The sequence below is a fragment of the Penaeus monodon genome, chromosome 11 (genome assembly GCF_015228065.2).
Source record: "Penaeus monodon isolate SGIC_2016 chromosome 11, NSTDA_Pmon_1, whole genome shotgun sequence".
NCBI lineage: Eukaryota > Metazoa > Arthropoda > Malacostraca > Decapoda > Penaeidae > Penaeus > Penaeus monodon.
In genome coordinates, this window is record NC_051396.1 from 8,591,766 (window position 1) to 8,604,265 (window position 12,500).

At 39.3% G+C, this 12,500-nt stretch overlaps 1 protein-coding gene across 1 annotated transcript in view; it reads right to left on the reverse strand.

Annotated features, from left to right (window-relative positions):
• Positions 1–12,500, reverse strand: part of LOC119578433 (liprin-alpha-1-like) — a 116,545-nt gene that overhangs the window by 49,290 nt on the left and 54,755 nt on the right. Inside the window, exons 4-6 of the mRNA XM_037926017.1 lie at positions 5,583–5,657; positions 5,158–5,307; positions 2,445–2,534 (exon numbers count right to left, since the gene is read on the reverse strand). Coding sequence (XP_037781945.1) covers positions 2,445–2,534; positions 5,158–5,307; positions 5,583–5,657 — 315 coding nt within the window. The remainder of the gene's footprint in view (positions 1–2,444; positions 2,535–5,157; positions 5,308–5,582; positions 5,658–12,500) is intronic.

A 12,500-nucleotide genomic window follows, 5' to 3' on the forward strand; every position in this document is an offset into this window, starting at 1 on the left:
TCCATCTCTTATAAGGAGTCATATCTTTTTGAATATATTGGTGTTCACTGAGATATCTAGCCATTAACATGAAAAATTTTGCCTTGTATATAATCTCTTTGTCTTCTGAAGCTGGTATTCTTATAATCATTAAAAGAAAATGACCAGAATAATGTATTAGACGCTCTTTGTTGCTGATACTTTGGTTTCACGGAGTACTTACCTTAACCCACAAAGAAACGGTCATTTTTACCACAAACAATATTTAGTTAATTCCACATATATAATATAAAAAAAAAATCGTTTCACAAGAATTTGGGCTCATCCTTCCAATAACAGGAATTCTACACATACATCACATATATCATGAACTTTCTAATTTAAAAAAAAATAGAGAAGAAAAAAAAAAAAAAAAGAAAAAGAAAAAAAAAAAAAAAAAGTAAATAATAATAATAACATTAAAAGAAACAATAAGAAAAATACACAATTTCTATATATATCACACCAAACAATGGCACTTTGCTGCTGCTGCTCATCAGCTGAATTATAAATCAAAACCAAGACACCCAAATTTTACAAATCCATAAATTACAAAATGTTTCTCCTTTTCCTTAGTGGGAAACATGGATATGCTCATCACTTTTATCTTGATGTGATAAAATATCCTATCAATGGAATACAGGAAGCAAAACTGGCTTGACATTTTGTTTTCAAATCACTATAGCCATTATATCCAATGATAAAAGTTGCTCTTATAAATAAACGACTGTTAGTTAATATTACAACAGAAACCTTATCATATGAAAAGTACACAAATATACATCTGTATGTATGTATGCATGTATATATATATATATATATATATATATATATATATATATATATATGTATGTGTGTGTGTGTGTGTGTGTGTGTGTGTGTGTGTGTGTGTGTGGTGTGTGTGTGTGTGCGTGTGCGTTTGTACACACACGAACACGCACACCGTGTGTGTGCCTGTGAGTGCATGTGTGTGCATGTGTGTGTATGTGTGTGCATGTGTGTGTATGTGTGCATGTGTGTATGTGTGTGTGTTGTGTGCATTTGCGTATGTGTGCATTTGCGTATGTGTGCATTTGCGTATGTGTGCATTTGCGTATGTGTGCATTTGCGTATGTGTGCATGTGTGTGCATGTTGTGATGTGTTTATGTATGTGTGTACATGTGTATATGTATGCATGTATATGTGTGCATGTGTGTGTGTGTGTGTGTGTGTGTGTGCATGCATGTGTGTGTCTGCATGTGTGTATGTGTGTGCATGCGTGTATGTGTGTGCATGCGTGTATGTGTGTGCATGCGTGTATGTGTGTGTGTGTGTTGTGTGTGTGTGTGTGTGTGTGTGTGTGTGTGTGTGTGTGTGTGTGTGTGTGTGTGTGTGTGTGTGTGTGTGTGTGTGTGTGTGTGTGTGTGTGTGTGTATTTTTTTATGTATGTGCATGTATGTTGTGTTTTACAATATTAACAACAAGCCAACATTGTGGAGACATAGTCTCACACATTGCGACTGAGAGCATAACTTTAATACAGAGTCTCTTGTTTACATTGCAATTTGCTTTATTTTGATTTTGTCATTGAAGAAATGCTTCTTGATTAGTAAAAGGGCACAAGTAATGCACTGCCTGAAGACCATCTATTCCAAATTTCTAAGTTTTTTAATGAAAAGAAAAAAATATATATATGTATTTTTACTTCCTATTTTTTAAATTGAGCATGGATAAAATATATCATCCAAAGACTTTTCATATATTCTTTATCTCTGAACGTTACTGGGCTTTTCAGTTGCTCTAAGGAGAGAACAACTATCACATTCATAACAATGAAAAAAGAGAGACAGAAAGAGAGGGAAAACAAGTCCAATGAAGCAGATTTGGCATAAACACTGTTGCTTGTGTAGGAAGCTGAGGCAAGCCTGCCCTAGGATCCTCCACAGTGGCAAGAAGCAGCAGTAGTAGCAGCAGTAACAGCGGCTAAGCGCCAGGAGAGATGCTAAAACGCAGGTCAAGCGCAAGCTGGACTGAGGCTGACGGCTGCTCTACTTCCTTTTGACATTTTTTTTTTGCACATCATCTTGCTGTTGTTGCAATTTATGTAATTCATACAAATGCATATTTCTTTTAAAGGAGCAATTTGTATTCTTCAGCAATCTGATCAAGTTTTAACCATTTAGCCAATCCTTGGGTGGTGCTGGGACAATGAACAAGTGAATCATGATGGATCCAGGGAGATGGGGGGGGGGGGGGGGAGTAGAATGAGGGTAGCAGCAGTTTTGTCAGCCGTCAGCAAAGATACAAGGTGAGCCTCAGACTCAGGGAGGAGTTTGTTCCAACACACTTTCTTTTTTTTTTTTCTTTTTTTTTGGGTGCTAAGTGGCGTGCCAGGTGTTCAGGATTGTGAGAGAGCACACGGTGGATCTGGACATAAAACCTTTACCTGCTTGTCGAGAGAAGTCTGAAGCTCCACGACTTTGGTTTGTGATGCTCCATCTCCTTCCCCTGTCCCCGTTGTGGAGGGTGACCCACTCTGCCCAGAAGTACACTTGCTCAGACCCCCTAAGTCAAGCTTCACTCGACTGAACCTTCAACTCGACTTTTACTAGGTATCAGGTATATGTACTCTTCTAGTCCTCAGATATTATGGTTAAATTAAAGAATGCAAACAATCATTCCATCATAAAGAAATTTATATAATGAAAAAATGAAGAAGAAAGAAAAAAAAAAAAATACAAAATGAGTTTATTCCCATAGATTTTTTGGGTAGTAGTGTATGGACAGAGCATGCAACAATAGAACTCAACACAGAGTTCCTATGAGCTGACACCTATTAATTTCACTTGTAGCATGAAAAATCTTCATACCTTGGGAAATTATGTGAGTTTTAATTGCAATCTGTTTAATGACTTATTACACTACTATACTTAAAAGAAGCTTAACAGAATCTGAGATTATACATAGATTATATCCTATGAACAAAAATCTCCTTTCTATCATTTATTGAGTAAAATCCATAGAAAGAAATAAACCAAATGAATATAGCAATTAATTCTAATCCACGGAAGTGACCTCAGTGAGGGTTAGATAAGTGTTCATCCTAACTTTCTAATCATCCATACGAAAGTGCATTGGGTCTAGCATGATGCATTTCTAAAATATGTCCCATATTACTGGAATCAAAACAAAGGAAGAATCAGTCTAAAGGCTGCCTGAACAGGGCAATTATCAACAGAAAATATGGATAACATCTGACCACTTATTATGCAACTAACTTAAAAAAAAAAAGAGAGAGTGAAGATTATGCTGAATCACATTACGAAAGACCCAATCACAAACTGCCAAAATCATACAAATAATAGAACACTAGTCAAAAACCAAAACTGTTATCAAAACAAATTCAACTCCTCTATTAGCTGCTATCACAGTGAGACCACAAAAACCATACCCAAGTACAGAATGTCTTGTATGTATAAGCATTAATAAAAGGGTACAACACAGATTTTCCCACAATTGATGACCTGGCACTTCTTTTAATGTTAACAAAATTACAAACAGAAACTTTCCCACAACTTCCATATCACGTTCACCAAGATGACATGGATGTACTGTGTTTTATTTATTTGTTCATTTATTTCTTTAAATCACATTTTATATCTAATGAAATGTATGTTTAACAGGAATTTGTAACAGAAATGTAAAAGAGGCAGGTGATTTGGGGTAGCTTTATTGAATTACTTACTTTGTGACCCAAGGTCTGGCAAACCACACAATCCAGCATGGTTCTGGAGCTAGAAAATCAGTGGTGTACCAGTATATGCATGTATCTATGTTTGTATGTATGTACATGTACATTTACATGTGTATGTACATGTTTATATGTGTGTGTGTGTGTGTGTGTGTGTGTGTGTGTGTGTTATTATGTGTGCTTGTGTGTGTGTATAAGTGTGTGTGTATATGTGTATATGTGTATATATGTATGCATGTATGTGTGTGTGTTGTGTGTGTGTGTGTGTGTGTGTGTGTGTGTGTGTGTGTGTGTGTGTGTGTGTGTGTGTGTGTGTGTGTGTTCTGTGTGTGCATGTGCACATGTGAGTGTGATTTATACATACATGCATATATACATACATATATACATACATATATATATATATATATATATAATATATATATATATATATATATATAAATATAATATATATATAATATAATATATATATTATATATATAATTTTTGTATATTATAGTATATATATATAATATAATATATATATATATATATATCTATATATATATATATATATATATATATATATATGTGTGTGTGTGTGTGTGTGTGTGTGTGTGTGTGTGTGTGTGTGTGTGTGTGTGTGTGTGTGTGTGTGTGTGTGTGTGTGTGTGTGTGTATGTGTGTGTGTGTGTGTGTGTGTGTAAATGTGTAAATGTGTAAATATATATATATATAATATATATATTATATATATATATATAAAATATATTATATATATTATATATATGTATATATATGTATATATATGTATATATATGTATATATATATATAATTATATATATATATATATATATATGATATATATTATATATATAATATATATATATATATATATATTATAATATATATATATATACATATACATATACATATACATATATATATATATATACACACACACACACACACACACACACACACACACACACACACACACACACACACACACACACACACACACACACACACATATATATATGAAAAAACACACTCACTTACGCACATATGTGTATATTTATGTTTATGTGTGTTTTCTTGTATATACTGCCTGCTTTTCATTTACATGTATATATGCATGTTTAAAACTGTGCACTTTGGTGCATTGTTATTAAATGTCTTAATCTACTCATCTATTCATGAAAAAGTATACATGAAAGTAAATACAATCCAGTCCAAAAAACTCCATGGAACTTCACAGGGAGAGGATTAGCATCAACAGCACACATGGCACCCAAACATTCTCATCACAGGACAATGGTACAGCGCAAGTCCAGCTCCAACAAGGAAAAACCACAATACAGTAGAAGGGCCAGGCATATGGCAATAGCCAGGTCCCATTCCCTTTATGTTCAACCAGATACTTACAGTGTCACTGTTGAGGGATGTGGTGCCACTGCCACCACTGCCATCAACGCCACTGACACCACTCCCTCCATCCTTGGTCTCTGCCTCGCCATTCACGCGCACACTTTCTGCACCGTCTCCAGGCAGCTTCCCTAACTTGTACTGGTTCAGCTGTGGTGAAGCAATATATGTATTTATATCATTGTTATTATATCATATAACACACTGCATGTAATCTTTGTCCTCCCAAACCTTAACTTTATTTTCCCATCCTAATATAAACATAACAGAATAAATAGTGTTATATACAAGCAAGGCTAATATTGGCCTTGTATATATTTATATCAACTAATTATTACATATAAGACCATCAAATTAGTATCCATTTCCATCTATCAACACACTAGTGAAAGTCAATTCAAAACATCCTACAATAATTATCTCACCTCATCTTTGGTGTGGTTGAGGTCCTCCTCCAGAGAAGCTACACGCTCGAGGGATACACGCAGTCTCTCGCGGACCTGGAATGCATGAGAAAGGTAAGCATTGCTGCATATGTAAGTGGAAAATCAATGTAATCATATAAAAATGCCAATAATAACAAATACAAAGAAAATTATAACAAAGACACAGTAAATCATAAGTTACCAAAAAAAAAAGTCGAACCATGAAAGAGGATCATAAGTATTGAGGAAACTATAAAACAAAAGAATTATGCAAACCAGAAGCATCGATTCTTACTTCAAAGCAAGAACATTAGTCAACACAACTAGAGAGAACTTGATCTTCCACTGAGACTCCCTCCATCTACATATATATTACCTGAAGTTTTCAAAGTCAGATGAGATGGTTGTGCTAATTCCTGTCATCAAACATTTTATCCTGACCCATGTTCTTTCTCCTGCCTTATGACCTAGCTAAAGTTTTTCCCCCCCAATACTAAACCACCACAACAGCCTACCAACCATCACACTGAAAATATAAAATCATCTAAAAATGGACACGAGTCAATACCAAGTAAGCTTACGTGACAAACTACTTGTGCAAATGACAAGTTCCCAGGAATGAACTTTGGGAACAATGCTATCAATTCTGGAAAGACGTGAAAGCCACAGCAAAGTCTCAGAACACTCATTTACCAAGCCTCTAGTCCACAGATGACTTGGTACAGCATTATAATTGCATCATTTTGAAAGTTTGATAAATGTATATACTTTCTTAAGTTTAATAACATGCACAAGATGAGTTATTTCTGGCCTTGGTTTCCATGTTCTGGAAAAGAAGTCTTAAAACCTACAAATCTATTGTAACATAATTTCAATCTTCAGTATTTTTAGGTTATAAAGTGAGGGGTTTGTTACTTATTTTCATCTCTCTGTTATAATCCATTCTAACTTCTATGAACTATTCATCCCACACAATCCCACATCCCTAATTTGAATACTTTTTACACTTAAGATTTACAAATTTTCATATGTCTTCATTATAAAAAAAAAAAAAAAAAAAATCACTTTGCTTTTAAAATGAATGCAAGAAAAGACAAAAAGAAGAAAACGAGAACAAATAAGAAGAAAAAAAAGAAAGATAAAGAGAAAGAAAGGAGATGGGGAAAAACACAGAAGAAAAAGTAAAAAATAAATCATGCAAACTGCTAACAAAGAGAATTAATGAAGTAGGAATGTCTTTGTATATTCCACTGTCACTTCCGTGTGCATTGCAAGTCATAAAGCAAAACTCTCCTGAGAAGCTTAAATCCAACAAAGTTACACTAATGTAACCGTTTGTCATCAAAATTCCATACTGAGGTTGGCCACACTTCCGACACTTTGAATATTTTGTTAAGAAAAGACTATCTACAGTTTCATTACCTTTTACATTTTTAAAAAAAGAAATAGCAAGTTTGAACTTTCGACTAGGAAACTGTTAACAAACAGTATATTGTCTAATTTGATATGGTCAAAGCAACTACGGAAAGCAATCAGATTTTGAAGATAACAGCAGTATCTTGATCACCAATATAAATTACTTGCAAACTTGAAATTTTATAAAAGTCACTTCATGTACTACATTCTCTAACAATGGATTAATAATATCAAGCACAATATGATATCACAGCCATTCATTCACCTGCAGCCTTCTCTGAAATTCCTCCAATAATTAGAGTTCATCCTTCACTGAACGAGTTGCAAGTTAGTTTAGTTTAGTCCTTAATGACCGACCCTGGCATACGCACAGGCGTGGGCAAGCGTGCCATTTGATGCTGGGTATAACATAAATTGTATTACATTTATTTTAGGGTATACATTTATGATAAGTACTATATAATTAGAAAGGACACATTAAGTCGTTAATCACTGCATCTGACACGCCGGCGTACAGCTGGCGAAGGGTATTGCTACATTTGATGTCAGTCCTGTTGCTACATTCCAATTAGCACTATAAATAAGTATAATTCTCTAAGGTTATATGAATCAGGGGAAAGGACCGAGTAGACTTGCATCGCGGTTGTCAAGGCCAACAGTCCCCGATGTGTTGCCGAATAAACCAAAATTTCATCATGTTTGTTTGTTTCAGCGACCATGTTTGGTGTAAGTCTGCATGTTAATGAAGTGCTAAATTGACAGCATTATGCTAAACACCGCAGAGTGGTATAAGGCAAGTGGGCTATACAGAGCAACGGGTATCTCTTCAATACAAAATGTGTTTGTTTCCTTTTCATCAGATCCACGACAAAAGATGTTCAAGATTCTGCCTAATAACTTAATATATATCAAGAATGAGCGCGAGAGAGAGAGAGAGAGAGAGAGAGAGAGAGAGAGAGAGAGAGAGAGAGAGAGAGAGAGAGAGAGAGAGAGAGAGAGAGAGAGAGAGAGAGAGAGAGAGAGAGAGAAAAGAGAGAGGAAGAGTCCATTTAGCGCAACTTGACAACATCCATACTCGACACGTTCAAGCACGAGTCGCAAAGGGCCCCACGCTTGCACCATACTGGCGTCTCCAGCAACTCTGCCAGCTTCAACACCGCACAACATCACTCCGAGAAGGACCTTCATCATTCACCACACATTACTCCAGCTCAAATTATCAAGAGCAGATCACACCATAACGAACACCGGTCCTGGCAAGAATATATAATTCAAAATGTTGCAAATAAAAGCGAAACAACAAAGTGCAAACACATTCAAAACTTTCCCGTCTTCAAATAAAAATATGACGAAAAATAACTTGTCAAGTAAATACGTGGATTATAACATTCGTTTACTATTACCGTTTCAACGTTTTTATTTTTTTTTTTTTTCGCTTTCGAATCATACTACACAAATAAACGTATCAGACTTTTGCGCCCGTGTTTTCATTCTTTTTTTTAAATAACTTCCACGTGGCATCGCATCGTCCTCTCTCTCTCTCTCTCTCTCTCTCTCTCTCTCTCTCTCTCTCTCTCTCTCTCTCTCTCTCTCTCTCTCTCTCTCTCTCTCTCTCTCTCTCTCTCACACAGCCTTCCATCACACGAAGTGAAATAACGCCATGGTTAAGTGGCCGGACTCGAGTGCAGCCATTACGACTACGGAATAACCCAGTAAAAATAAATAAAAAAGAAGGGGCAGGAGGCAAAGTACAGAGAGGAGAAGGAGGAGGGAAAGCAGAGAGGGGAGGGGGTAGGGGGCGAAGAAAGGGAAGGGGAGGGAAGGGCAGGACTAGGTAGCAAGGGTGGGGGTAGATAGAGTGAGGAGAGAAAAGAAAGAAAGAAAGAGAGAAAGAGAGAAAGAGAGAGAGAGAGAGAGAGAGAGAGAGAGAGAGAGAGAGAGAGAGAGAGAGAGAGAGAGAGAGAGATAATGGAGAGAAATGTAAAAACCAGAGCCAGAGAGAGAAGAGAGGCGAGTGGGAAGTGAGGAAGGGGACGTGGGGGGGGGGATTGGGCGAGAAAGGAAGGTGGGGAGGTGGGGGGGTAAAGCGCCGTCGAGTCTTTTTATACTGTGTTTTGTGGACTCGGAAACGCGTCATGACAGCACGTTACGGTACGAGGACCAGAGCATGATGGCCGCCAAGTGGAAGTGGACAGAGGGAGAGGGAGGGAGGGAGGGAGGGAGGGAGGGAGGGAGGGAGGGAGGGAGGGAGGGAGGGAGGGAGGGAAGGAGGGAGGGAGGAAAAGGAAGGGAGGGAGGGAGGGAAGGGGAGAGGAGGGAAGGTGGAAGGTGGACGGGAGGAGGAAGAGTGAAATGGAAAACGAGGGGAGGGGAGAGGGTAGAAAATGGAGGAAGCCGTCAAAAGAAGCTCTCAGTGAACGTCGATTAGTAACAATGAGTTCTTAGGCCTGTCTTCTCCCTTTCATTCACGCACTCACGCACACTCTTATTCCTACCACGGACGCACATATAAATATAAACGTGCATACGAACACATACGGACGGACGGACGGACACACACACACACACACAAATCGATATAAACACACAAACGGAGAAAGGGGTGGGGAGAGAGAGGGGGAGGGGGAGAAAAAGGATTTGGGGGAAAGAGAGAGAGAGGGAGAGGGAGAATAAGAGAGAATTAGAGAGAATGAGATAGATAGATAGATAGATAGATATATATAGAGAGAGAGTACAAAAGAAATAAATTATAAAAAAAGGGAATACAAACAAGGACACCGCATATACCACAATTATTCATTAACGCAAAGGGTTTTCCGGCAAAACGAGCGAGTCGGAAACTAAGAGGGAGGAGAAAAAAAAAGAAAACAGAGAGACAGAGAGATTGTTAGATAGATAGATAGATAGATAGATAGAGAGAGAGAGAGAAAGAGAGAGAGAGAGAGAGAGAGAGAGAGAGAGAGAGAGAGAGAGAGAGAGAGAGAGAGAGAGAGGCAGACAGACAGATAAAAAAGAAAGTTTTGTCCGCGGCGCTCGAGCAACTTCCAATATTACGTTAAGCGATGAGGCGCGTTGCTTGAGGCCGTGTATGGGGTTGGGAAGGGGGAGGGGGGAGGGGGAGGGGAAAAGGGGGGAAGGGAGGGGGGAGGGGAAAAGGGGGGAAGGGAGGGGGGAAGGGAGGGGGAACAGGAGAGGGGACAGGAGAGGGGAGGGGAAAGGGGGGGCAGAGAGGGAGGGGAAAATGAGAGAGAAAAGGGAGAAGGAAGGGAGAAGAAAGAGGAAGGGGGAAGAAAAGGAAAATGGAGAATAGAGCAGAAAGAGGAGAAAAAGAAAAAAGAAAAGAGAGGGATAAGAGAGGAAGAGGAAGTAGAGAAGGGAGAAGAGGAAGGGCGGAGAAAAGGAAAATGGATGACAGAGTAGGAAGACGAGAAAAGAGAGAAGAGGAACAGGACAGGAAGAGGAGAAAGCGAGGATAAAGGATAAATGGGGGAGAAAGATAAAGAGAGGGAGAGAGAAGGAAAGGAGGAAGATGATCAAAAGATGAATACCGATGAGGACGAAGAAGGGAAGCCCCGAAAAAAAAAAAAAAAAAAAAAAACATGAATACTAAACATATCAAACACATTAACCTCTCCTGCTAAACATGTAATCTTATTCTACCTCATCTCCCCTCTCCTCCCCTCATCTCCCCCATTCCCTCCCCTCTCATCTCCCTTCTCCTCATCTCCCCCCACTCCCCCCCCGTCTCTCCTCCCCCCCTACTACCCCGCCCATCAACACTCACATCTTAATTCATCGACGTGGAGATGAAAAAATCCGCCTTGGGATCGTATCTGCGGACATTACGGCTGCAATACGACCTATGCGCGCCAAGAGTTACGACAGGGTGAGGGGGGGGGGGTGAGGGGTGAGGAGGGAGGATGAGGGGGAAGGATGGAGGGGGAGGATGAAGGGGGGAGGATGAGGGGGGGAGGCATGAGGAGGGAGGATGAGGGGAAGGGGGAGGAAGGAGGTGAACGGGGGGGGGGTGTAAGGAGATGAGAGGGGGGAAAAGGGAGGAAGCGAGAAAGGAGAGAGGAAAGGAGGAAGCGAGAGGAGGAAGAGGGGAACAGGAAGGACATTAGAAGAACAAGGAGAGGGAGATAGGCGAGGAGATAGGAGAGAGCAGGCGGAATGAGGAGGAGAGGAGGAGACGGAGAGGAGGAGAAGAGGAGGAGATGGAGGGGGGGGGGTGAAGGTGAAGGGAGAAGGTTGGAAAGGTTATATAATCCAATTACCTACTGTGAGCTTAAGAGGGGGGAAGGGGAGGGGGAGAAGAGGGGAGGGGAGAAGGGGATATGGAAAGAGGGAGAGAGTGGGAGCTGGGGAAGAGGGGAGGAGGGAGAGAGCGGAGGAGGAGGGGGAGAGGAGAGATGAGAGAGGAATGGGGGGGGGAGAGGGGGAGAGAGGGAGAACGTGAGAGGATGAGGGAAGGAAGAAGGCTGGAAGAGGTGAAGAGAAGAAGAGAAGAAGGAGGGAGTAAAAAAAGGACAAAGAGGGAAGAAAGGAAGAAAAGCAGAGACAAGAGGAAGAGGGAGAGAGGAGAGAGAAAAGGGACGAGGGAAGAGGCGAGTGGAGTGAAAGGAGGCTTGGAGTGAAAGTGAAAGGAGACTTGGCTCGGGCGGGCGCTGAGCCTCTCGCCAACGCAGACGAGTGAGTAAAAGAAGGTAGCGATGAATAAAGAGATGAATAAATTATGTGCGATATATATCATACATATTACATATATTATTTATATCATATGGTTTAGATATATTACACACACACACACACACACACACACACACACACACACACACACACACACACACCACACACACACACACACACACACACACACGTTTGTGTGTGTATGTATGTATGTATGTATGTATGTATGTATGTATGTATGTATGTATGTATGTATGTATGTGCATGTATGTATGCATGTATGTATGCATGTATGTATACATGTATGCATGTATGTATGCATGTATGTATGTATGTATGTATGTATGTATGTATGTATGTATGTTTGTATGTATATCTATACATATGTGTATGTGTATGCGTATGTGGGAGAGGGAGTATGCGTATATGTATGTACACGTATACATAATATATATCATCCTGGAGAGATAAATAAAAAAGCGCAGGGATAGCAGGTCCAATGCTATAAAATGAAAAAAAAAGAGAAACGAAAACTAAATCAAAGCAAACAACCAAAAAATTTCCTCCCAACGAATAACGAAGCGAATCTAAAAGAGGAGGAGAGAGCGAGGACAAAGACTCCAGAGAAGCAACACAGACTGAACCGTGACAAAGTTATATTGGCATTAGCATCTTCTTCTTCTTCCTCTTCTTCTCGTTATTATTACTATTATTTCCTTTTTCTTCTTCCTCTTCTTCTTCTCAATCTTTCTCTTTTTCTCACGCGTTTTCTTCTTCTCACTCTTTTACTTCTCACTCTTCTTCTTCTTCTTC